Here is a 27306-nt window from a genome sequence, read left to right on the forward strand (position 1 = left end):
CAGCTTGCTCTCCTGGCCTTTGAAAGCACCTACAATCATGTGGCTCATATGAACTCATGTAGACATACATTAAATTAATATGTATTCTAAAGATAAAATGAAATAAAAAAATACAAAGTGTATGCCTTTAATCCCCATTCTCAGGAGGCAAAGGCAGGTGAATCTGAGTTGGAGGCCAGCCTGGTCTATAGAGCAAGGTCCTGGACAGCCAGGGCTACACAGAGAAACTGTCTCAAACAGAAAAAAAGAAAGAAAAGAATTTTGGTGTCCATATGTATGTACACACATTCTATACACACACACACACACACACACACACACACACACACACACACACACTACACAACTCCAGACACTGAAAGGTGGGTGAAATACAACTGAAGCTTTATTGAAGGGCTGGTTAGTTGGGGCATCCAAAAACCACCATTGTTTCTGTGAATGCTCCAAGGTCTTCGCACTGTTTCTGGTTCTTCTGATCTTGGCATTCTTCTGCCTCAGGCCAGTGTTCCACCCACGTGTCCTTCCCAATAATGTAGCTGGTGCTGGGGAAGGAAGAGCAGTTAAAGGTAGGTTCCTGGGGTCAGTGGGTGGGGCTACAGGGACAGTCACACCCACATGCAGGGTGGGCACTTACTTGGGCTTTTCTCCCCAGAGGTCCGAGGAGAGGCCCCACATGAGGTACCGTTTCCCTTTCTGCAGCTTCAGGGCGTTCCTGCACTTGATGTGGCTGATGAACCTGCGTTCCTGCCCAGCCTGCACCTCATCTGAGCCTGTGGAGCAGGGAAGGGGAGGCTGAGATCCAGCAGAGGGAGTCGGGCTGGGGATGCAGGAAGACAGAGGGCTGGGTACCTGACTTGATGACCTGCTCGATGGTCATGATGTACTCATCAAAATCATCCGACAGCTCTATCGTGGCTAGCTTAGTCTTGTACACTGTGAGGAGAGGAGCAGCGAGGGTTTTGAGCAGGGTTGGTCATGGGGCTCTCACTTGCAGATGCACCTGACTTCGTGACACCCCCTCCCACCCCTACAAGCAGAGATAATGCTGAGTCAGAGCCATTGTCAGTGTATCCCCTCCCAGGAACACACACAACCAGGCCATCTCACAGCCACACTCACACTCATAGACCAGTCATGGGTCTTTGTGAGTAGTTAGAGATGCCTACAGGCAAATATTTATATACACAGAGGCAGCTGCTCACCGCACAATCACCCACAATGCCACAATGGCAGTAGCATGCAACCATGGCATGCTATCTTATTCTTATCTAACCCTTATCTTACTCCATGTCCCCTGGGTATGATTTCAAGGCCCTCCCTCCTCATAGGAGTAGGGTGTCTATGTGGATGTGTCCTGTCTGGACCCGCCCCCTCATAGTGCCCACCCCCAGGTCCTCCCTTCCCATGGGAGTGGAGCAGCTCTGTGTGTGTGTGTGTGTGTGTGTGTGTGTGTGTGTGTGTGTGTCCCGCCTGGGCCCAACCCTCACACCTTCCGAGTGCCCACCTTGTGCAAAACCACACCTGATAGAGCCATGTGTAAGGACAGTCACTTTCATGATGGCCATGATTGCTATCCAAAGTCACGCTTGACCACTGTTTCACACACAGCCAGGCAAAGTCATGCATAGTTGCAACACATGTCTAACTCTCAGCTGTGTGCAATTCACCCAAAGCTACAGGCACATGCACAGCTATAGCTACTGTGTGTGTGCAAACATGTTCACATGTCATAGTATCAGCTGTCAATTTGACGAATCTGGGAAGAGGGAAGGAATCACACCTGAGGAATTGTCCATCAGCTTGACCTGTGGCCATGTTTGTGAGGCATTTTGATTGCTAACTAACAGGAGGGGCTAGTCCACTGTAGGCAGTACCATCCCTAGGCAGGCAGGCTTGGGCTGTGGCCTCTTTAGTCTCTGCCTGCAGTTCCTACAGCTCACAGTTAACAGCAAACTGTGAGCTGTAAGATGAAGGAAAGCCTTTTCTCCACAAGTTGCTGATCACAGCAACCAAGAAGCCAGGGGACCTCACATGCACACATTTATGTGTGTGAGCTTAGAGGACAACTTTGTCCTTTTTATTTGATGCTTATGTCTGTGAATCCACAGACGCCAGAAGAGGGTGTTGGATCTCTTGGAGCTGAAGTTACAGGCTGTTATGAGCCTGAGGTGGAGTGCTCTGACACAAGGAGACATCTCTTACTCTTGTTTTTTGAGACAGGGTCTTATCAAAACTTTGACTGCACTGGTGTGGCTAGGCTTGCTGGCCTGAGAACTGCCTGTCTCTGCCTCACCTGTGGTTGAGTTCAGGACATGTGCTACCATGATGAGCTTTTTACATAGGCGCTGTGGATCAAATCCAGGACCTCATGCTTGGGCATCCAGAGCCATATAAACAGAGCTATCATCCCCATCCACTGTCTTTGTGCTTGACCCCAGTTACTGGTTGGTTCAGTCAGTGCCCTAACTGGCATGAGTATCTGCCAAAAAAACCCACCACACAACATATCTACACATGCCTCCTACACAACAGTCACCTGCAGCCACAGCCTGATAGGGACACAAACCCCAGCACTGCTACTCCCCACTCATCACTGTCACACCCCACAGGGTCTGGCAGCTACCAGCAGCCATGCTCACCATAGTCGACTCCGGGCTCACAAGCCTTGTCTAGCCGCTCGTTCAGGCTAACCTTCTCCTGTGACTGATGCAGGAAGCAGTTCTCTGCAGGGTGGAGTGCACACAGGCTCATGAGTATCTCCACCCAACCCACTTTCTGTGTTGCGGCTGGTTCCAGAAGGAACCCCTATCTTACTCCATGTCCCCTGGGTATGATTTCAAGGCCCTCCCTCCTCACAGGAGTGGAGTGTCTGTGTGTGTGTGTCCTGTCTGGGCCCGACCCCTCATAGTGCCCACCCCCAGGTCCTCCCTACCCATGAGAGTGGAGCAGCTCTGTGTGTGTGTGTGTGTGTGTGTGTGTGTGTGTGTGTGTGTGTGTGTGTATGCCCTGCCTGGGCCTACCCCCACACCTTTCTAGTGCCCACCTTCAGCACAACGGCACATTTCATTGTGGCACAGCTTGCTCAGCATTCCATCTTCCTTCTCCGGATGGTAAAATCGGGTGCATGATTCCTCTGTGGGGAGAAGAGGTAGGAGGAGGTCAGAGGGTCAGTGGCTCTACCTGAAAGACTATTCCTGCTAGGAAATGCAGTGAGTGAGTCCCCTTAGCCCTGAGATGCAAAGTCCCCAACCTCAGACCCTGTGATACCCAAACCTTAGGCTTTCTGATCTTTTATTCTTTCAGACCATGGTCTCTTGAAAGCTCCATCTAGAGTCCTGGAACCCTCAGATGACAAATTCTAGGTCCCTGAGATGTTAAGGCCCTCCCTCCCTTCAGATTTCTGCAAGTTGTTAGACCTGAGTTTCCCAGCTCTCTGAATCCTAGGACTCTAAGGACTTCAGCACATGGATCCCCAGGGTCCTTAACCTCAGCATGTGGATCCCCAGGACCCCCAACCTCAGCATGTGGATCCCCAGGACCCCCAACCTCAGTATGTGGATCCTCAGGACCCTCAACCTCAGCATGTGGATCCCCAGGACCCTCAACCTCAGCATGTGGATCCCCAGGACCCTCAGCCTCAGCACGTGGATCCCCAGGACCCTCAGCCTCAGCACATGGATCCCCAGGACCCTCAGCCTCAGCATGTGGACCCCCAGGACCCTCAACCTCAGCATGTGGACCCCCAGGACCCTCAACCTCAGCATGTGGATCCCCAGGACCCTCAACCTCAGCATGTGGATCCCCAGGACCCTCAACCTCAGCATGTGGATACCCAGGACCCTTAGCCTCAGCACATAGATCCCCAGGACCCTCAGCCTCAGCACATAGATCCCCAGGACCCTCAGCCTCAGCATGTGGATTCCCAGGACCCTCAACCTCAGCATGTGGATCCCCAGGACCCTCAACCTGAGCATGTGGATCCCCAGGACCCTCAACCTCAGCATGTGGATCCCCAAGGTCCTCAGCCTCAGCACATGGATCCCCAGGAGCCTCAACCTCAGCATGTGGATCCCCAGGGTCCTCAACCTCAGCACATGGATCCCCAGGACCCTCAGCCTCAGCATGTGGATCCCCAGGACCCTCAGCCTCAGCATGTGGATCCCCAGGAGCCTCAGCCTCAGCATGTGGATCCCCAGAACCCTCAACCTCAGCATGTGGATCCCCAGGGTCCTCAACCTCAGCATGTGGATCCCCAGGGTCCTCAACCTCAGCATGTGGATCCCCAGGACCCTCAACTTCAGCATGTGGATCCCCAGGACCCTCAGCCTCAGCATGTGGATCCCCAGGGTCCTCAGCCTCAGCATGTGGATACCCAGGACCCTCAACCTCAGCACATGGATCCCCAGGACCCTTAGCCTCAGCACATAGATCCCCAGGAGCCTCAACCTCAGCATGTGGATCCCCAGGACCCTCAACCTCAGCATGTGGATCCCCAGGACCCTCAACCTGAGCATGTGGATCCCCAGGACCCTCAACGTCAGCATGTGGATCCCCAGGACCCTCAGCCTCAGCATGTGGATCCCCAGGAGCCTCAACCTCAGCATGTGGATCCCCAGGGTCCTCAACCTCAGCATGTGGATCCCCAGGACCCTCAGCCTCAGCACATGGATCCCCAGGACCCTCAGCCTCAGCATGTGGATCCCCGGGGTCCTCAACCTCAGCATGTGGATCCCCAGGGTCCTCAACCTCAGCATGTGGATCCCCAGGACCCTTAGCCTCAGCATGTGGATCCCCAGGACCCTCAGCCTCTGCACATGGATCCCCAGGACCCTTAGCCTCAGCACATGGATCCCCAGGACCCTCAACCTCAGCACATGGATCCCCAGGACCCTCAGCCTCAGCATGTGGATCCCCAGGGTCCTCGACCTCAGCATGTGGATTCCCAGGGTCATCAACCTCAGCATGTGGATCCCCAGAGGCCTTGGATGCCAGGATGACTCAGCCACCAAGCCCTGCCCTGGCTGCTCACCCAGGTTGTAATAGGAGTAGACCTTGACCGACCCGGGCTGGATAAGTCCCACATTAAAGAACTGGTGAACTTTGAAGGACAGGCAGTCTTCTTCGGAATGTGAGATCTGAGGGAAGGATGGGCTGGTCAGCAGGTGTCACAGAAGGAGCACAAGACACACCCCTGGCATTTGGAGCCATGGTAGAGAAACTGAGGACCCAGGCAGGTTCTAAAAGTTGTGGGAAAATGAACGGGCAGTCGTTGAATCTACCTTCCCTTTCTGCCATGCTTGGAGCCAGACTCTGCAGTGTCACTCTGACTTAGGGACACTGAGGTGAGCAGGCTTTGGCCAGCAGATTGCTGTCTACCTGCTGTTGTTTGGATGTGATTTTCCTTCATCTAGGCCAAAGCCTGGGAAGTACTAAGCAGGTCGTGGGGGTTAGCGACCGTCTGGAAGAAGAAGGCCAGATCTTAGCAGAGTGGATTTGTTACTGTGATAGTGGGTCTGGTTTCCTGGTGGACTTTCTCTTGCACTCTATCTTGTCATCAGCCTGGAGGTTTTTGCTAGAGACTAGACAATGGGATCAACCAGTCTTGAGCCTTTGGCCTTTCCAAAAGTTTGAGCTACATAACTCTCTTTATAAACCATGCTGCCTCGGATATTCTGTTAGAACAAAATGAAGAGCACTATGGCAGTGGTCATGAAAGCAGCACCTATAGCCAGGTTTATCTCTATAATTCTAACACTCAGGAGGCTGAGGCAGGAGGATTAGTTTGGGACCAGTTCAGGCTACATTGAGAGACCCTGACATTCACAATCAGACAAACCCATGTACTTTTCTTATGTTATTGCTAAAAACTCCAAAATCCTGGAGATTCCAGAGCCACAAGGTGGAAGGAGTTTGGGTTCCTGATCGTGGAGTACCAGACTAGAGAGACGAAGGGGACAATCTTGAATTGGTCACCTTATATTACAAACTTTCTCCTATCCCCACATAGAACAAATCCTGTGTTCCCAAGCCTGGGGCTAACATGAGCTGGATATCAAGATGGAGGAAGAAACCCAGACAGGAAGGGGAAAGGAAACACAGAAGCCTCCCTGGGGACAAGAGTTACCTTTTCTAGGTAGATGATGAGGGTGTTCTTGTTGGAGAAGGCTTTGTTCATCTCATACTTGGAGATATATCTGTCTACTCCAGAGCTCAGCTAAGGAAGAGCAGAGTTGGTAAAAATCCCTCCCTCTCTCCCTGAAGCCTCTTCCAGACGTCAGGCGTCTTCCCTAGGCCCCAGACCCAAGCCGTCTTACCAGTTCCAGGTCGTTTGTGTCTGGAACAAAGCCAGTCATCATGGAGATGTCCAGGATGGACATAGTGGCATCCACATCTCCCAAGTATCTGCACATGGCAGAAAAAGGTTGTCAGCTTTCAGGATGGCAGAACACCCAGGGCCAATGCTTGGATGAGGAGTCTTATCAGGACCCAGGTTCTTGCATTCCACCCAGCACTGAAGAAGGGTTTGGTTTGGAAAATACTTGTCTGAAAGCAATATGAGTAGATGCAGCCAGACATGGCAGTCAGCCAAGCACGGTAGTCCATGCTGCTGTCTCAGCACCCAGGAAGGAAGACTGTGAGCTGAGACTAGCCTGAGCTACTTAGTAAGTTGACACAGGCTAGCCTAGGTTACAAAGCAAAACAGTGTCTAAAACAAAATAAAATCTAGCCAAAACCTAAAACTAAATTAAACTAAACTAAACTAAACCATAGCAGTGTGGAGGGCTGGTGTTGGGGTGTAAAGGGCTGTTGTGGCAGGCTCACTTGACAGCTTAACCAGTAAAGCTTGATTGCTGTGCAAGCATAAGGACCTGAGTTTGATCATCCACTATCCATGATAAAAAGAACAAAAGATCACTGAGCTATTTGTCTGGTACATGCTCATAGTTCCAGCCCTGCAGATATGGAGTCAGGAGGAACTCTGAGCTCATTGCCCAGTTAGCCTATTATACTCAGAAAATTCCAGGCCAAGTTGTAAAAGAACAAGGTGGAGGTCCAGAGAGGTAGTTCAGTAAGTACAGGTGCTCTAACCACTATGCTTGACAACCTGAGTTCAACTGCCAGAACACACATAGCAGAAAAGAGAACCAACTCCTGCAGTTGTCCTCTGACCTCCACACGTATACTGTGGCATGAAGAAATGTATACACACACACACACACACACACACACACACACACACACGAACATACATGCACTTGTGAACACATGATCATGGAAACAGAAAACATAAAAAATATGAAAATTCCTCTCGCAATATTTTTGACCATACATCAATGATGCTTTAGAAGGAGAGAAAATGGAGGGACTTTCACATAACCCTGGGGTTTTGTGAGAGATGTGCTGTGTGGTCAGAGGGATGCAAGCTTGCCAGCGTGAATAAAGAAATGTTAATGAAGGAGATAGAGATGGGCTGAGGATGCAGCTCATGGCTGCAGCACTTGCTGTGTGCACAAAGCAGGGGCTCAGGCCCAACACCACCCATGACGAAGAAGTCTTTCTAAAGGAGAAGAGAGTAACTGGGACAGGGGACCATGCCAGAAAACTTGGTAAGATTGAATGGGTTCAGAAACCCTGGACCCTCAGACTTGAGGACACTAGGCACATGACCACAGCACCCCATGGAGAAGACTGTGACAATTAGTCACATGGGGCAGCACCTGGAAGACCTCCACATGCAGATGAGGCATCCCTACCATCTCAGACCAAGCCAATAGAAAGCATCTGCTTTTAGATCTCAACCCACTCCAAAATGTACAGAAGACCCTGTCCACAAGGAATAAAGGCACAAAAATTGTTTCAACAGATATCGTCTGGGAGTGTCTGTCATATAAGAACTATAACACACTTGGGAAGAGAGTCCTTTCAAAGCTTTTGCCTGAGACTATCACGGCCACTGCCCACTCTGAAACCCTGGCCTTGGCTCCCAGCAGATGCTCTACCAGTGTACACAGACTGGCAAGTAACCAGATGAGTCCTAAGGATCAGGATCCTTACCTGGTGCAGATGTCAAGGACCATAGTACTCTTGGCTTCCTGGGGCTTCTTGGCTACAAACATAGAAACAGAAAGATGGGAGAAGGTACCTCTGGGTCCTGATTCAGGAGAAGTGAAGGCAATATGCTAAGAGTAGGGTTGGAAGGTAATGGAGGGGTTTTTATTCCTGTTACCTGTCTCAGGGGCTGGTCTTATGGCAACCCTGAGGTCAAACTTCTTGCAGGTGACTTTCCCTTTGACTTTGGCATGATACACTGTCACCACCTGGTGAGATGAGAGAAAGTCTCATGAGAGCAAGGGATGGACAGGGGTGGGGTGGACATGGCAGATGTAGATCCCTCTTTCTTACCGACAATGTGCCTTGACCTTTTCCTTTGGCTGTTAGAGAGAAGCCCTCATTTTGCTTGGTCTGCAGAGAGTTGGCAAAGAGAAGAGGTGGTGTTAAGAGCCAGTTTCAGGACCAGGGGTATGGCACAGTAGACAAGGTGTTTGGCTTATAAGCATGAGAGCCTAGGTTTGATCCTAAGAATCCATGTAAAGCAAACTGGGTATAGGCCAGCACTGGGGAGACAAAGATGGGGGATCCTTGGAGCCAGCTGACCAGCTAGCCTATTCTATTTGATGAATTTCAGCCCAATGAGACACTCTGCCTTGACAGCACATGAAGAATGTCATTTAAGGTTGACCTCTGGTCTACACACACACACACACACACACACACACACACACACACAAACGAGCATACCTGTACACAAACAAGCACACACACAGGGTCCAGCTTTCTCTGTCCCTGAGGGCCCTGACAGTTATCTGACCTCCCTCCTGTAGCCCTGGCTGGTACAGAGGGTTGAAAACAAGGAAGGGAGGGGTGAGGCTGTACCTCTTCTGATCTCAGGAGGCTGCCACTGTCCCAGAGCAGACGAAACACGGTTGGGGAGCTGCGACTGGGGAGGTGGAAGGATACATCCATGTTCAAGTCCTTGTGGTCAGGGACATCTGTTTGGTATTGGGCCAAGGCTTGGAATACCATGAAGGTGGCCTAGAACCCATGGGATAGGATAGTTAGCTTTGTATTCTACCTGGTGGTTAGGGTGTTCTGAGGAGATGATGATGTGTAGATCAAAATTATGGCAGCAGCAACACACACAGAGCATTCTGGAGAACACAGAGATATAGGTGGAAGGGGATGATATCCCTGAGCTCCATTGAGAGAAGCTCAGACTAGGGCTGGTCAGTAGTCATTCAGTGGTCTAGAACCCACCAGAGTGTGAAGGGAGCAGTTGAGGTCACTGAAAACTGAAGACCTGTCTAAACCCCTCCAAGGGGGGTGAGCTTTTGTTCAAAAGTTATCAATGATGGAAACAAGTCAGACTCCACCAGAAAATATAGACCCATCAAGAGGAAGGAGGCTTAAGAGGCCAGAACTTAGTCTAGAACCATCTCATGAGAAAGAGAATAAAGCTGAAGCATAGAGGAGTCAAACTCTAAAATGACTGAGGATGGAGCAAGTGCTGAGAAGTGATTGACAGCCCATGAGAAAGACAGACCAGGCTGAAGCCCAAGCTTGTTTTGCCTTAACTTGCCAAAACCATCACCTGGAGGGCTCTAGAGAAAGAGGCTCCAGGCAGTGCCCTCATGTAGGGCCTACACACCATCATCTTCCCAGTACACTCTAACCACATGCCCTAGAACATATGGATGACAAAAGGTGATAGCAATTGCCTGGGTGGATCTGGGAACTTGGTCTAGAAATCACCCTGGGGGAAAGGGTGACATATGAGAACCTGGTGGAATAGAGAACATGATCTAGAACCCACATAAGAAATGGGAACACTAGTAGTCTAGTCAAATTGAAATCATGTTCTAGAACCTTCTAGTGAGGGGGAGCATTAAGAGCCTGGTGAAACTAGAAATGTGATCTACAAGTTTCCAATTAGTGTGACATTAGGGGGTTTAGAAACATGAGACACAACCTGGAACATTTTGATGAGGAATGTATGGGGACCCTAGGAACCTAGTAGAATGAAAAACATAATCTACTAGAACAAGGCATGTGCTCTAGTTTCTCAGCTCGCCTGCAGTCCCCACTCTCTTCAGGCATAAGAATTGCATGCCTGCGCCTCAGTGTCTCCCTTGGGAGACATGGCAATTAAGCATTGGAGCTCAAGGCCACTTGCCTGGGTGGAGCCATAGCCGCCTCCATAGTATCTTTGCTCATTGAGCCAGCGCACCACAGGAGGCACAGAGTCAAAGTCTTTCAGCAGCAGCAGGGCCAGGAGGGCGTAGGATGTGGCCTCCACATTGTAGAGCTGCTGGCCAGGCTCCTCCCAGCGGTTCCGATCTGCAGAGAGATACCCGAGCCCCTCATCCATGGAGCCTGGGGGTGACTTAGGAGCTAGCTTTCCCAGGGATGCCCTGGTGCTCAGTGCTGACTGTCAATCTGAGTCATCTGCAAGACAATCCTCTGTCCATGTGACAGAGGGAATAATCCATGTGAGTGGGGAATAATCCTGTGTTAATTGATGTGGGAAGACCTAGCTTGATGGTGGGCAGTACTATTCCCTGGGGTGGAGATACCAGTCTGGGTAAGATGGTGAATGCAGTTAGAGCACTAGTGAGCTTGCGGTCATCTCTCTGCTTCCTGACTAGGTTCCACTGCTTTGATTTTCCTGCCACAACGGACTGTACCCTGTGACCTGTGAACTCAACGGAGCCCTTCTTCCCTTGAGTTTCTTCTATCAGGGTCTTTTATAACAGAAACTGAAAAAGAAATCAAGACCATTTCTAGTCCACCAGCTTCAATCCCTTTTCTCCTCCCTTGGACTCAGATGCCTGGTGTATGGTTAAATGAGACATGAGCGAGCCGTGCATGCATCACACTGAAGGGCCTCCAGTGCAGCTCAGTGTGGGCCATGCATCCACCTCTCAGCTAAGAGCCGTGCATCTTGGCTCAGTGCATGTATCCAGAACCGACCCTCATGCCCCAGCCTTGCACCCCTTTGAGGTCACCCCTTAATACCCACCCATATACCCTTTCCCCATTGAGGTGACCCCCAACATCCCCCCACACTCCTTTTCTCTTGAGGTGATCCTCACCCCCACATACCCCTTGCCCCTTGAGGTGACCCCTTACCCACCCATGCACACACCCCTTCCCCTTGAGGCGATCTCTCACCTTTGGCTGTGTTCAGAAACTTGCTGAGGTAAGGTTCCTCCAGTTTGTTCATCAGGGCCAAAGCATACCCAGCGATGGCCACTGTATATGGCCTCTGAAGGTTCAGATAACTGGCTTCCAGGTACTCCCCCGCCTTGTTGATGCTCCCAGGAAGGCTCTGTGAAACACAGAGGGTTGGGGTCTCACATGACTCCTGGGCACACAGAGGGTTGGGGGTCCCACATGACTCCTGGACACACACAGCGTTGGGGTCTCACATGACTCCTGGACACACACAGGGTTGGGGTCTCACATGACTCCTGGGCACACACAGCATTGGGGTCTCACATGACTCCTGGGCACACACAGGGTTGGGGTCTCACATGACTCCTGGGCACACACAGGGTTGGGGTCTCACATGACTCCTGGGCACACACAGGGTTGGGGTCTCACATGACTCCTGGGCACACACAGGGTTGGGGTCTCACATGACTCCTGGACACACACAGGGTTGGGGTCTCACATGACTCCCGGGCTACCAGAATGATATCTATCCTTTGGAGCTCCCTTGTCTTTGATGTGTCTGATTTTAAGAGTTCCCTAGTTGTTGGGGACACTTATGTGGCACCCTTTTGTTGAATACCTCCATGTGTATAGCTTAGTCTGTACATTAGATATGTACAGCAGAATATGTGACTGTGGGTTCTTGAGCAGTTGATCCCTGCTTCAAAACAAAGGTGAATTATGGCTGGGTGAACATTCCCCCAGGGGATGTCACTGAACACATTGATGGTATAAAATGTCCCAAATGGGCATAAGCTAGAAGCCAAGTTCAGCATGTCAGTCTTAGCCCGTGTGACTGTCCTCCTCCATCATTGTCGTCACCATCTCATCTTTACTATGGGTTTGTCATTTATTCATTTATTGAATTTGGATGTGCAGCTCTTTGCTCTAAGTTGAAACAGTCCCTTCAAGATGCAGGAGCACTCATAAAACTCAGGAAGACAATGAGAGACTTACACCAGGGCTCGGAAGGCTCCAAAAACTCATGAGTGCTCAGGACTCTCAGGAAAGGTATGAGATACACAAAGCCCCTCTCTATGGCTTACCAAGGCAGCATGCTGGGGTGAGGGGTCTCTCTGGTGGACTGGCCCACATGTTGGACAGGAGACTCTGGATGTACAGCTCTTGTGACTTATCACCCATAGTGGGGTGGGCTTTTTGGCACTTTGGCTGCCTTTAAGTCACCCAGGCTCCCCTAAGTGACCCAAATAAACTTGACACAATGTTCACCAAGCTGAACTTGGGCAGCACCATTTCTCTGGTCCATTGTTCTAGGGTGATAGATGTTTGCTTAGATCTCCCCAGGAAAAGTCACATACCAGACCTCTGAGGTCAATGACACCCAAAAGGTGTCATGATTGGTTCCCAAGACCATCTAGGTAATCAGTAGAGAGGGCCAAATCTCCCAGGTCAAGGGGACAACCCCTCCCCTGGTCAGCTTTAATTGCCAATCTGACATGACCCAGAGTGTCAATTCAATTGATGAATTGCTTAGATTAGATCAGCTAGTGGTCATGTCTGTGAGGGACTGTCTTGATTGGTAATTGATGTGGGAGGGCCACCATGTGTGGCACCATCTCTAGGCAGGTGGTCCTGAACTGCCTATGAAAGCTAGCCGGGGTATAAGCCTGCCAGTAAGCCAGTGAACAGCATCATTTCTTTGGCTGTGAGAGGTGAGTTCTTCATCTGAGGTAACGCTGTATAGAACAGCAAATACAGCTGCCTTTGAATCTCTGTCTTGACTCTCCCCAGGGTGGGCTATGACCTGGAGCTATAAGCTGAAAGGAACCCTTCTGTCCCTTACACTGCTTTTGGTCAGTGTTTGATCACATGATGGAGGGCTGAGAGGACACTCACATTGACCTGCCCCTCACAGATATCTCTGGCTTCCTGCAGTGCTATGAGGACGAAGGCTGTGAGGGACACATCTGCCTCCTTGGTGTTCCGGAAGCCACCCTGTGAACAGGAGCAGAATCGGGTCTTTATTTGTCCCTACCCCACTATCAAGCACCCTGAAGAATCTGAAGTCCAGACTCATCTCCCCACCCAGGAGAATCAAACTCTCTGGTATGAATCAATTGAATTGTTGGCTCCTTCTCTGTTATTAGGGCCCCCTTGTCCTGCTGTCCCTGGTATAACAGTTGAGGGAAGCAGGCATGGGTTCTAGCCCTTACAGGGAGGAAGGACCAGCTGCTCAGCTGCTCCATAGATAGAGGACTGCTCCTTGATTTATGGTGGAGCTACTTCCTGAGAGGCCCAGAGTAAATGGTCGATATCATGAGTCAAAGCAGGGGCTGGGGGAATAACTCAAGCCCGGGACCTGAGTTCATGTTCCAGAGTCCACATTAAAAAAAAAAAAAAAAAAATCAGGGGCTGGAGAAATGGCCCGGAGGTTAAGAGCACTGACTACTCTTCCAGAGGTCCTGAGTTCAACTCCCAGCAACCACATGGTGGTGGCTCACTACCACCTGTAATGGGATCTGATGCCCTCTTCTGATGTGTCTGAAGACATTGACAGTATACTCACATATATACAATAAATAATATTTTTTTTAAATCTGCGTATGATGGCATGTGCTCATAACCCAGCATTGGGTAGACAAGGACAGGCACATGCTGGCACTCAGAGGCTGGTCAACCTAGCTGACCTCAAATCTCTGCTGGTGCACAGAATACCATCCATGCCGCCCTCATGGCTGGGTCTGTCAGCCTCTGGATTCTTGGAATTCTTCCAGTGTTTTACAACTTTATTCACCTCCTCCCCACCCTGCACCACCAAATGAACAAGTAGATGGGGCAGTACTCTCTCCCATCCCTCCTGGGACCCTCTACCCTTCATTTTCTGGAATCTGCCTGTCTCTTACAATCATTTCTTGGTGAATCACGGGCCCATCCTCCTGAAAGACACCATCTGGCTTCTGTTTCTCCAGAATCAGCCATTTAACAGCCCCACACAGGACCTGAGAGTCGATGGCGATGAGGTTGGCAGCCAGAGAGAAGACCTTGACCACGTAGGCTGTCAGCCTGGGGATAGGAGTTATAGGAACACCAGTTGAAAATCAATTGGTTTTAGTATATAGATTGACATCTTCACCCACCAATGACCAGAGAGGGTTGGTGCCAGAGCCACTCAGTTTGGAGTCTTAATTTCAAAGCTGCATGAAGCTGGTGCTTAAAGGATTCTAAGGCTCATTCAGTCCCTGCAGCCTTGACTGTGGACAGAGAGAGGCCAGACCATCATTGGTGGTGATTCAGGCTTTGCTCAGGTGGCTGTTGAGGCAGAGGGGACCAAGCTGAACTCCTGCTTACCAGGTGCTGGGGGGTCGGTTGTTGAAGGCAGCATAGGCAGAGCTGGGCTGTTTGAAGGCAAGCTGCTGGGTATACCCTGTGGGGAATAGACAGGGTCACCAAAGGAAGGGGTGGCCTGGAGGCTGAGCTACCAGGATAGGCAGTGGGAGACCCAGGGCAGGATAAGGATGTGAGGTGGGGTGAGGGTTCAAAGAGGATAGGACAATGATCCTGGGATGAAGGGGTTTTAAGGAAGGCTTGAAGGGAAAAGCAGAGTCATGTGGGATGGCTCACTGAGGACAGGGAAGGCAAAGGTGCAGCACAGGGTGGAACAAGTGTGCAGAGAGGGAGGAAGGCTCAAGTACGGCATGGATTCTAAAACGAGGACTCAGGTTGGGTCCAGGGATCAGACAGGTGAGCCATCTCTGAAGAAAGGAGAGGGGAGGGGCTTGGAGGAGAGACATGGCCTTGAAAGAAGGGATGAGGCTTGGGAGAAGATCTAGGAGAGGCGTGGCCTCTGGAGAAGATTGGGAATGGAGGGGTCTGGGAAGGTTGATGGGTGGGTTTGGGGAGCTCTAGCTCAGGCCCCACCTTTCTTGATGAGCTCCAGGGCCTCTTGCCTCTTCTCCAGGCCAAACTTCTCCCACTGTTCAGTCTGGTCCAGGTAGTGTACTGCAATGACTGTTGGTGTCATGCCAATCATGTTCTGCTCTCCACAGCCTGCGGGGGTCACGATCAGGTGTTTCAGCCGCTCCCCGTCCACAGCATCTTCGGCCATCTGAGCCACCGGGGTCCCTGCAGCCGAGGGTGGAGGAAAAGGCCTGTTCAAGACAATCTCTGACCAGAGGAAACCTAAGGCTTGGTGGCTGTAGGAGGGTGTGTGTGGAGGTGCTGTGTGGGTTTGGGGTAAGGTTGTACTCTACCTTGGGCATTTAATTTCACCTTTAGATAAAATAATGACCATAGTCATAGACAGCTCTAGCTTACAGTTCATTGCTCATGTCCATTGGAGAAATCCACATAGAATCTCAAATAATCCTCAAACCACCTTTGTAGTTAGGCACTGTTACTAGGTCTCTAGGAGGGGTGCAATGCCCCCTTGATGTTCCTGGATCCAGTCAAGAGTAGCAGAACCTCTGCTCTTGATGTGTGCAGCTTCTCAGTTAAGTGTCTTTACCAGCAAATGCTGTTTGTAGAACTGACTTCTACAGGGAGCTCCTGCAGGCAGACCCACAGCACATTGCTTCAGATGAAGCAAGGGATCTGAGGTGCTATGGGTCAACCCCCATAGCAAACGAGGCAGAGATTGTCTGTGGTGTTTGAATGAGAATGGTCTCCATAGGCTTATATGTTTTAGTGCTTGATCCCCAGTGAGTCAAACTATGTTTGAGAAGAAGCAGAAGCTGTGGCTGTGTTGGAGGAGGTGTGTTGCCGGAATGGGCTTTGATGGTTCAAAAGCCCACTCTAGGCCCAGTCTCTTTCTCTCTCTGCCTGCTACCTATGGATCAGGATGTAAAGCTCTCAGGTACTCTGCTCCACCACCATGTCTGTCTGCCTCCTGCCATGATACTCATGGGCGAAGCCTTTGAAACTATAAGCAAACTCCAATTAAATGTATCCTTTAATAAGAGTTGCCTTGGTCATGGTGTCACTTTACAATACAACAGTGACTAAAACTATTGTATTCTTGCCCTCATTTTTCATAGGGGGAAACTGAGGCACAGTGTGCCAGTATGTTAAGAAATGAGTCCTAGGTCAATCAACTTGAAATTGATTTGAATCTGGGTACCCTGGCCCAGGGTCTTCCCTTGCTCCTTTTCCTTATTCTCTTCTCTACTCACCCCAACCCCATGAGATGGAGCTCAATTAGCTTCTGGCTCCCAGCTGCCCTGACCTCTGCATGTCAGGGAAGAGGCCATCTTACCTTGCAGGAGAATTCTGGTCTCAGAGTCTGTGTCTGGCACTTGGTCACTGAGGTCTGCCGCAGGCACATCCTCCTTCTGCACTCCCCCTGCAGGGTGAGAATGAAGACTTGGATGGCACCAGCTCCTCTCACCCCTTCCTTGATGCCCCACCCCACCTTGCCCTCTCTGCCTGCCCCCTCACCTTGGCCGAGGTGCTCTGGATCTAGTGTACGGATGGCCACAGTTTTGTTGACTCTCATTCCTTCTGGCTGTGGTGGGTGGTGGATAAAATGACAACAGATACACAGATGGTCAGCAGGGCACTATTCAGAGAAAGTCCCTCAAAAGAGCTCTGTCTCTCTGTCACTAGCCCTGAGTGTGACTGGAGGCCAGTTACTTAGCCTCTCTCTGTCTCAACATCTTCTAAGGAGGAGGTGATTCAAATGCCTGCCTTACACTCATGTGTATGTGTGCATGTGGGTATTTATTAGTGTGTGTGCATATTTGCATGTGTATGAGCGTGTTTGTGCAAGTGTGCATGTGTGAGAGTGTGAGTGCATGAATGTCTGTGAGTATGTGGTGGGCGTGTTTGTGTATGTATGAGTATGTGTCCATGGGTATGAGTGTCCATGTATATGTGCATGTGGGTGTAAGTATGCATGCCTGTATGCATGATGTGTCAGTGTGCATGTGTGTGTGAATGTGAGAGCATGAGTGTGCATTATGTGAGTGTGTGGTGTATATGTGTATGCTTGTGTATGTATGTGCATGTGTGCAAGATAAGCATGTGTGTATATGTGAGTGTATATACATGTGTGCATATGTGTATGAGTGTGCATGTGTATGAGAGTGTGTGCAAGTGTGAGTGTAAATGCAAGCATGTGAAAACGTCAGTGCCATATATCTTCGTCTATCCCTCTTCACTTCTTCTTTTGAGACAGTCTCTTGCTGAATCTGGAATACCCAATTCAGCTAGGCTGGCTGCCTGGTGAGCCACTTCCTCTGGCTTCTATTTGGGGCTCTGAACTCAGGCCACATGCTTGTACAGCAATCATGTTGCCAGCTGAGCCATCTCCCTGAGCCCTTTTTACTTTTTAAAAAACTTGAGACAGGGTCTCATTAAGTTACCCCTGCTATTCTCAAATTCATGATCCTCCTACCCCACTCCTCCTAAGTGCTGGGATCATAGGGCACACTCCATACCTGGTTTACAAAGTGCTGGAGATGGAGCCTGCTCTACACCCTGAAGCCTAGCCAGTTCTAAGTTTCTGTAACATCTGGGCCCTAAGATGATCCTTGGTGTCTCAGAGCCCAGGTCAACAGCAGGAAAGCCTGAAGGCTACAGGCAGCAGATGCCCCAAGGACTCACCACAACCTTCAGTATCTTCTTGACACCATCACTGATGAAGTGGTTGAAGACAGCAGCCTTGACCTCTACCTCTTGGAGGCCAGTCTTCAAGGGGACAATGATATAAGGCACAGCTACAGAGGACTTGGGAGGGATTTCGATGGTCTGGAAGTAGCGCTTCTTGGCAGTGGCCATGCTGCAGAAGGCTGGATTGTGTAACAGTTCCACCCTCACCTGCAAGGGAGGGAGGGCCAGAGCAAGTGTGTAAGGGGGGGTCTGGGGCAAGTGAGGGAGAGGATAGGGCAGGTGAGGGTAGGTTCATGGGTCCTGGTGGCTCTTTCAAGTGTGACTTCCTCCCACCTTAAGTTTCTCCTGTTCACGGTAGTTGAAGAGCACAGCTCTGATCTCCACCTGTTCATTGCGCACTACAGAGTAGGGCAGCCGCAGGTCAATGAAGAAGTCCTGCATCACTGTGATCTCATAGGGGTCTGCCACACAGATCCCTGTCAGCAGAAAGAAAACTGTGCAGAGAGGCAAAGGCAGGCTTCTGGTTCACGTTCCCTAGCTGATCTCATCTGCAGAAAGGTGAAGACTAAACATGCACATGTGATTGGCAAATCCCAGATGTGATGATATCACAGCCAGCTGTGTCTAACCTCATGAGTTTACATGTGCACATGTGTGCATGGGTGCATATACATGTGGAGGCCAAAGGTTGACACTGAGTGTTGTCTTCAATTGCTTCTCTGCCATACGTATTAATTTTATGTATATGCACAGGCATCTCTGTGTTTGTGTGCATCTCAGGGCAATGTCCACAGAGGCCAGAAGAGGGCATCAGATCCTCTGGAGCTGCAGGGAGTTGTGAGCAGCCTGATATAGGTGCTGGTAACCAAACTCTGGTCCTCTGCAAGATCAGCAAATATTTTTAACCACTGAGCTCTCTTACTGACCCTGAAGCTCATTGATTGGCTAGGCTGGCTGGCCAGAAAGCCCCAGGGACCCTCCTGTTACTGACTCCCCAGAACTAGAATTGCAAGCAGGCACTACGTTGGTTCTGTGGATGGAGCTCAGGGCAAACTCTTCATTGCTGAACTATCTTCCCAGCCCCTCCTGTACCTTTCTTGTCTGACAAGCTCACTGCCAGAATCTCCCAGGTGGTGATGGAATCTTTGAGAAAGATGTTCATGACCTTCGTAGAGATTCTGGGTGGGACAGAAGTTTGAAAATTAAGTGGTAAGATCTATTAATGTAGAGAGGGTGCTGAGGTAGAGGGCCCTGGGGGCCAGGTTAGATAGGAGCTCTGGGTTGCACCTGTGGCTTTGCTAGTTCAGCCCATGAACCTCTATGGTGAATCCAGAAGAGACAGGAAGTTGGCAGGTACATGCAAATCACATGCAAATGAGTTAGTCTGAGAGGATGCTTTCTGTCCTCAGGCAAGGATGTAGAATGGGAGTGTCCCAGTCTCATCCCCCAACCCTTTTAGAAAAATATATTTACTGTTTATGGTTAAGTGTGTGTTGCATCCTTCTGCCATGACCTTCATGTGAAAGTCAGAGGACAGTTTGTGGGAGTCTGTTCTCTCCTTCCACCACATTGGGCAAGTGGTGAGTCTTGGTGGCCAGCACCTTTTTCACTGGTCAGAGAGCCATACCCATTTTTCTCTGGTTCTTTCAACTCTTCTATGGTCCACAGCCAGCTCTCTGGAAAGTGGCTTCTGGAGATGATATCTTCCTCTGGGATTATGTCTTCATCCATGTCACCTGAGGGTAGGCAGATCTGATTGGAAAAGACCTACTTTGCAGGTGGCTCCCTGCAAACATTTCTGAGCTGTATAAATGCGTTCACCAGTGTGATGATTTTCTACCAGCTCCAGACATGCTGGTCTGTGGGGATTCCTCTCTCCATCTAGGAACTCAAAACCAAAAATCATGTTCTACAGATGTGTTTCTATCAAGATGAGCATCATCCAAACTAGTTGGGAACTCATTAGGTAGTCCATGCTGGCCTGGGGCCTGTAGCAATCCTGAGTGCTAAAATGACAGGCATGTGTCTACCACACCTAGCTTCAGTGTGGATTGATTGTAGGAGAATTTAGCTTCATTTTGTTGAAGTGTATTGCTTTGTGGGATGGGGGTATAGGTATGGGAAAGCTGATGCCCAGTATGAGAAAAACCCTTGGCTCTCTCCCTCAGTGTTTCCTCACACACAGCCCAGCTGGCCTCCATCCTCCTCCTTCTGTCCTCCCAGGGGACATAGTCTTTGGGCCACTCTTCCAGGAAACAGGTGCAGCACTGGGCAGTTGTGTCCTCCCCCCCCCATCCACCCACCCAAGTGTCACTCTGCAAGCCACCACTTACTCCTGGCCAGGCCCAGCACATGGTCTCTACTGTGTTGTTCACGCAGCCTGGAGATGTAGTTGCAGCAGTCTATGAAGGCCTTCATGCAGCTCTCACCCTGGGTGATGAGGCGTGCCCTGCGCTGGCAGCTGTATTTCATAGGGATATCACGCATGCCATCCTCACAACACTTCCGCAGACCCTTGTCTGTGTACTGACCAGCTGTGGGAGGCCCAGACCTGGTGTCAGCCTTAGCCACCAGGAGATCATCAGACCAGACTTCAGGTAAAACTTCCCTGGGGTAGGACAAGGAAGGCAACCCTCTCCTCCTCCTGTGGAATTCTAACAGGATGAGTGTGGGCGATGCATGGAGATGTGGGTCAGTAGAGGATTCCTAACCTTTGTCCATCCTTCTTTCCATCAACTGTACTGAGCGGCGGCGGCGGGCAGCTGGCTTGGTGCACTCAAGATCTGAGGGAGAGAGAGACAGGAGGGACAGGGGTGTGATGGTTGTACCCTTTTGGTAGTGGAATAGACTGAGGTTCAAGAAGCAACAATAAAAGCTGATGAGATGGCTCATGAGGTAAAGGAGCTTGCTGCTAATCCAGATGTTCTGAGTTCGATCTCCAGGACCCACAAGTTGGAAGGTGAGAACAGAGTGATCCAAGTTGTCTTTTGACCTCCACAAGCATGCTATGGTGTGTGTGTGCACTCACATACACATGCACTCACCCACACCACTTTAATTTAATGCAATTAAAAACTAATTTAAGCAAAACAGGGATGGGCAGGTGTTGCTGATGGAGGAAGGGCAAAGATTCAGTCTCCTGATCCCAGGGCCCTGTTCTTATATGGGCATCTAGGTTTGGAAGCATGTCCCTTCTTGTGTTCTCCCCTTGTCTCTTTTCTCACCTGCTCTCTGATCAGTCTGCAGGCCTTGGCTTGTCTTGAAGGCCAGGCCTGCATCCATGAAGACGCCAGCATAGTTCTTCCCACTGCCTGGGGTGCAGCCAATGTCTGCCTTCTCTACCACATCCCAGATCTGCAAGTGGGGTGGTATGGGGTGGATGGAGGGGATAGAAAAAGGCCACCAACCCATCATGAAATTCAACCCAGCCATCCCCACCTCTCCTTACCCTAACATCCAGCCCTTGACAGACCCAGCTTTTAGTACCTACCACACTCCAGGTTGGGCTGAGGGATTCAAGCACTTACCTTGCTCTGTGTAAGTTTGTTCTTCTTGTTCAGCACAAACACTCCCTTGTCCACAGCCACTAGCCCCACTCGGGCCCCCTGGTTTCCCTCAATCCTGAGTGTCGTTTGATGCCCAGGTGCAGGCTGTCGGTTATCTCTTGGGTCACCCTTCACCACCAGCTATAGAGAGGATGGGAAATCAAGACAGGGAAGAGTTAATCCCAGAAAATCCACAGAGGGAAGAGAAAGTAAGGGAAGAGCAAGGAGGTAGAGAGAACATAGGGAGGATACGGGGAGGGCAAAGAGAGACATGGGGGAGAAGAGATAAGCCAAAAAGGGGTGAGGACAGAGAAGAGAAAAAGAGGGGTTGCAAATGGTAGGGGTGGGGGAGACAAAAGCAGGCAGAACGCTGTGAGTCTGTGAACCCAGCCTAGGCTAGTCTACATATTGAATTTTCAGGAAAGTCAGAGCTGCATGGTAAAACTCTGTCTTTAAAAAAGGAAAGGGGGAGAGAGAGAAAGAGAGAGAGAGAGAGAGAGAGAGAGAGAGAGAGAGAGAGAGAGAGAGAGAGGCTCACCGTGCCTACACAGGAATCCTTTACATCCACCCACACAGAGTCAGCCACCACCTCTCTTTGGCCATTAGCTCCAATCAGGGTATAGTAAGCCACCAGGCGAAAGGAAGGAATAAAATCTGGAGTGATGGGCAGGGACAAGACCACCAAGTCCTGGCCAGGCTCCCGAACCTGACGGCCTGCCTTCAGTAACTTCCCCTTGTTCATAACCTGGAAGGATGATGGGATGGCATAAGACCAGGACAGGGTTAGGTAGAATGGGTACAGGAGACCCCAGGGATGGGCATGAATCCCTAGGGTGCTGGAAGAGCTGAGGCCCCTGGTGGTCACAGACCAGGTAGGTGTAGTATCGGATCTTGGCCTCTTGGCCTGGGTCTGTGCGCAGGTGGAAGTTGACATTGAGGTTGTCCCCTGGCTTGAGCTCCACTCGAGACACTGACAAGTGTAGGTAGTTGTTGGAGTTGTGCATAGTGCTGTAGGGCTGTGCTTGCATTGCCTTGGTGGCTTGCCGTGCATCTGGGATACCCTCCTTCTTGGTGCGGACCTAGGTGAGGAATCCAGGGAGAGGCATGGTGGTTTCCAAAGCTGCCCAGGTGGGGATGCTCACAACAGGCTCTGTGACAGTTGACATTGATAGACATCTTGATAGCATCTAAAGTCAGTCAGGTGATAAGCCCCAGCCAAGCTGGTAAGGGGATTTCTAGATTAGCTTAAATGCGTGGGTGGCACCGTTCTCCCCTGAGATATTGGACTAGACTGAATAAAAAGGAGAAAGTGAGTTGAGCACCATCATCCATTCATCTCTATTCAGAATGTGAATAGCTGCTGCACGCTCCTCCTTCTGTGCCTGCCAGCTGTGAAGGACGGTAGCCTCACACTGTAAGCCATGATATACAGTCCTTTCTAAAGTGGCTTTTGTCAGGTGTTTTATTACAGCAACATGGGATCCTCTGGGTGAATCACAGAAAGTGTCATGAAAGCCAGCGGAGCCCTTGTTTCCATGACCCTGGAGGCCAGGCTTGGAGCGCTAGGCACTCACCGTGATGGTCAGGGGATGACGGTTGTTGGGTGTATTGATGCTCAGCTTGGCCACACCATCATCTTGAGTGAGAGCCTGTGCATCAGATCCCTGAGTGACTACTGGAACTCTGCGGGCTGGAGAGCCATCAGGGTTGGTCACGAACACCTGTGGGCAGAGTCAGGCAGAGAATGGTCAGGCAGTGTGGTCAGAGTGACTGGAGGTGGAAGTCAAGACTAGCTCTGTATCTTACCATGAGGTCGAAGGGCATGGCTGGCTTGAAGAATTTGGGTGTCTTGGTGAAGTGGATCTGATACGGGGAAGTGACAATTGGGATCCCACTGCGCTCTGCCTCTACCATGTCACTACCTGAGGAAATGGATGGTACCAGTGAGGGCAGGCTTCCCAGCAGCCCTTTAGGGCCAAGCCTCCTTTCTCAAACTAGCCTTGCCACCCCTTCATCAAAGCAAGCCTCACCCGAGTGCAGGATGACAGTGACAGACACATACAGGGACTTCCCCACTAGGGCATCAGCGTTGGAGGGCCGCACCCCCTCCATCAGCACCTGTCGACTCAGCACTGCCTCCCCCAAACCATCCTCGATCTGCAGAGGATAGGAGAGCATGAGGAAAGGTCCCCAAGAGCGAGGAGGCTAAGAAGGGTAGGAGCTCAGAATGGGTGGCCTGGTTCTGCAAGGTATGGGACTGGGGGTGGGGCTAAGAGGTGGGATAGGCTCGGCGTGATAATGGGGGGTGGTCTCGGGGGAGAGGCCGCCATTCCGAGCTCTTGAAGGGGTGAGGCAGTACCATCACACGCTTGAGGGAGTGGGCCAGAGAAATCTTCTTATCGCCATCCTGGACCCCAAAAATTACAAAGGCCGTTCCGTCCACGTTCTTCCCGTACAGGAACCTGAAAGACAAGGAGACTTGGGGTCTTGGAGACTTCTCTGGCTGTGGCTGAAGACACCTCACCACATGTCACCCCCCCTCACCTGGCTGTAATGGAAACTTCCAAGCCCTTTAGGTCATCTATGTAATAAAATTTCTCTGTGGGCTCCACCAGGACCTCGAAACTGGGCAGCACTGGAATGGAGTATGAAGATGATGGTGTTGGCATGGCTGCCAGGGCAGCATAAGCACAATGGCCTCACCTGCCGGGTGCCCCAAGACTTACCGTATTCCTTCACCTCAAACTCTGCAGAGAAGATCTGCTTCGGTGCATGCTCATAGAAGGCTCGGATCTTCCACTGCCCCATGCTGCAAGAAGATGAAGAATGTGGCAGGGCCTCCAAGCGCCTCTTCCCCATCCCTCTCCTGCGACAGGGGAATCCCATTTTTGGAGACCCAGATATACTTGACCAGTTCTGGAATGTTCCAAGACAAAGGCAAGATGCCATTTTGGTTGTGGGAAGACAGAATGTCTCTCTTGATGGGAACGCCATCGGGGGTCTGTAAGAAAAGCATAAGGGACAAAGCAACTCTTTAGAGGTACAACCGCCCCACCTGTGTTCACTAGGCAGCAGTTAAGAACACAGACCTGGGTAACTCAGCCTAGGTTAAAATGCCTACTGTGTTCTCAGGCAAATAGCTCAACCTCTCTGTGCATTTCTTTTTTATGTTTAGGACATAATGCAGCAAAAGCCTGGGTATTTAAAAGATGAGTGGTATGATGTGTGTATGTGTGTGGAGTAGAAGGTACAAGGGGGAGGAAGGCAGGGAGGAACCTAGGCAGGGTGAGCAGGACCTTGACTTTGACTCTAAAGAAGCAGGGAGAGAAAGAAGGGATCACTCAGGTTCTAACAGGGGCCCTCTGCTGGGCAGAATGGACTGACTACAAAATTACTATTAATTCATCCCACACTTCAGACAGTGAAACTGAAGTTCAGGGAGTTTCCCTGGAGTTGGATTCCTCAGTCTATGACCTATGGGTCTTCCTAGGTCTCTGGCCAGTGATCGCTCTGTGTAGCCATTTGCCCATGGACCACCTTAGAGGACTGAGTCTCAGAGGAAAGGGTCTCAAAGGGGAGGGGACTCAGAGAAGAGGGCATCCTCCTCTGGGAAACTCAGTAGCTGGTACCTCAATAATGATGACAACTGTCTTGCCCACAGGCAGTAGGTTGTTGTCCACAGTGAAGATCCGATATAAGACTGGAGGATGTGAGAGAGACACGCAGAGTCCCGTTAGACCTTAGGCTCTAGGAGGACCTTCCAGCCTGGCTGTGAGCAGCTTCCCACAGCACTTACCAGTGGAGCCTGGGGTGTAGATGGTCTTGTCTGTCTGGATGAACAGGTACCCACTCTGGAAGCTTACCAGCACTGCTTTCTCCACCACCGTTACCCCGAAGTTTGCCACCACTGTCACGTACTTGTGTCCCTTATCTGAGTTGAATTCCTTACTGGCTGGAATCTATGCATGGGCCAGGGGGAAGTCAGAAGTCTGTGGCACAGAGTGGTGCCCCCAGAACCCCTGGGCCTCTGCTCTGTGTCTCCCCTCAGATGGGAGGGGGTCAAGGAGGAAGGGACTCAGAGGTGAGAGACTGAGAGAGAAGGGATCTCAGAGGGAAGGGTCTCAGACCAGAGGGTCTCAAAGGGCAGGGGATTCAGAGAGGAGGGACTCAGAAGGGAGGAGCTCAGAGGGGGGACCCAGGCTGGGCCAGAAGGGGCTATGGCTGACTGTAGCTCCCCAGTTCCTTGCCCACCTTTATGGACACCCTGTTCAGATGTCCACTGGCTCCTGTCAACACTGTCTTTTCACTGGTCAGCACTTGCTTCTTTAGGAAGTCTTGCACAGTGACTGTGACTGGGATGTCACCCTGAGCATCATGAGCCTCTAGTATGATGGTCTCTTCGCTTTCCAGCCGCAGGACATTGGGAGTAATGATGGAATACCTGACCGTGGGGTGTGGGAGCAGATGTTACCTCAAGGCCTGAGACGTTAGCCCTTACTCTGGTTGGCCCAGTCCCTAGTTCTAGAGGGTTCTCAGTGCTGTTGGGACACCTGCCAGAGCAGATGCCTGGAACCATGTTCCTCCCCATGTGAGAAGGTACCAAGCCACAGCCCTTCCCTTAGCCACATGAAGCTGTTTCCCTGGCTTCAGCACTGGGTACCAGCCACAAGGGCTTTGCTCGTGCTGAGAAAGTGCTCTACCACGAAGCTACACCTCAGCCTCTTCTCACTTTTCTGTTTGGAAACAGCATCTCACTAAGTTGTTCAGGCTAGCCCTGAATTCACTCTGTAGCCCAGGCTTGGCTGGAATATGTATACTTCCTGCCTGGGCTTCCAGTAGACAGGAGGACAGATCATGTAATCAGGCCCAATGCTGAGCTTGGCTTTTGATAGTCCACACAAGGGCTATAGACCCCAACAACCCTCCAGTCCTCAAATCTTTTTTTTTTTTTTATTGGTTTTCGAAGACAGGGTTTCTCTGTGTAGCCCTGACTGTCCTGGAACTCACTCTGTAGACCAGGCTGGCCTGAACTCAGAAATCCGCCTGCCTCTGCCTCCCAAGTGCTGGGATTAAAGGCGTGCGCCACCACCACCCAGCCAGTCCTCAAGTCTTAAACTTACCATTGCCTAAACCACAAGACATCACAGACACCATAAATTTATAGACCATCTTTTTCAAAAGTTGGCACACCAATGCTACAATACCTGGCTACTATGAACATAAGACTGTAAATACCCTTATACACAAGCAACCCAAACACTCACACACATTCTCTCTCTCTCTCTCTCTCTCTCTCTCTCTCTCTCTCTCTGTGTGTGTGTGTGTGTGTGTGTGTGTGTGTGTGTGTGCGTGTGCACACATGCGCGCATGTTTGCAAGTGTGTGGAGGCCACAGGAGGATGTCAGGAGTCCTGTTCTATGCCCCCCCCCACCCCCATACACATACCTTAAGCCAATATCCCCTTTTTCTGAACCTGACACTGGGCTGGCAGCCAGCAAGCCCCAGAATCCTGTCTCCAGCCCCACAGTTTGAGGTCACAGGCTCTGGAGGCCACTCCTAGCTTTCCCATGGGTGCTAGGAGTTTGAACTAAGGTCGCCATGTTCATACAGCAAGACTTCATACCCACTGAGCCATCTTCCAGCCCCCAGCACAAATTCTTAACATCCCTGTCTCCTCCCACACGGCCACACTCACCCAGGTAACTCATAAATTCTATAAGAAATTGCACCCCCAGAAGGTAACTACTTACATGGGGCTCCCCAGAGCTGGTGAGGAGCTGGCCAGCAGCAGCAGCAGCACTAATAGCTGGAGCCCTGAAGCTAGTCCCATAGTGAAGGACAACGGTGGAAGGAGTGAGGGGGAAGGGGAAGGGGTGGGCAGTGGTGAGCTGTGATGGTGGCCGCTGCTCTTTATGTGGCTCTC

General features: G+C 50.8%; 1 protein-coding gene across 1 annotated transcript; it reads right to left on the reverse strand.

The window, feature by feature from the left end:
- Window positions 1-363: 363 nt before the first annotated feature.
- On the reverse strand, window positions 364-27306 carry C3 (complement C3). Its single transcript, XM_031348120.1, has 41 exons — window positions 27134-27306; window positions 25635-25824; window positions 25180-25342; window positions 25013-25083; window positions 24290-24384; window positions 24110-24192; window positions 23928-24018; window positions 23743-23845; window positions 23414-23540; window positions 23190-23305; window positions 22958-23104; window positions 22253-22462; window positions 21922-22128; window positions 21366-21524; window positions 21063-21192; window positions 20550-20621; window positions 20172-20372; window positions 19466-19574; window positions 18931-19016; window positions 18172-18314; window positions 17833-18045; window positions 16666-16732; window positions 16484-16570; window positions 15151-15354; window positions 14581-14656; window positions 14136-14295; window positions 13129-13227; window positions 11230-11386; window positions 10232-10395; window positions 8935-9093; window positions 8404-8463; window positions 8228-8318; window positions 8056-8107; window positions 6315-6402; window positions 6125-6214; window positions 5030-5135; window positions 3044-3133; window positions 2640-2723; window positions 850-933; window positions 635-770; window positions 364-542 (listed from the first exon to the last, which is right to left on the reverse strand). Exons 1-41 carry the CDS (start codon window positions 27211-27213, stop codon window positions 401-403), a joined length of 4992 nt encoding a protein of 1663 aa, XP_031203980.1. The 5' UTR covers window positions 27214-27306; the 3' UTR covers window positions 364-400.

The sequence above is a fragment of the Mastomys coucha genome, unplaced genomic scaffold (genome assembly GCF_008632895.1).
Source record: "Mastomys coucha isolate ucsf_1 unplaced genomic scaffold, UCSF_Mcou_1 pScaffold3, whole genome shotgun sequence".
Lineage (NCBI taxonomy): Eukaryota > Metazoa > Chordata > Mammalia > Rodentia > Muridae > Mastomys > Mastomys coucha.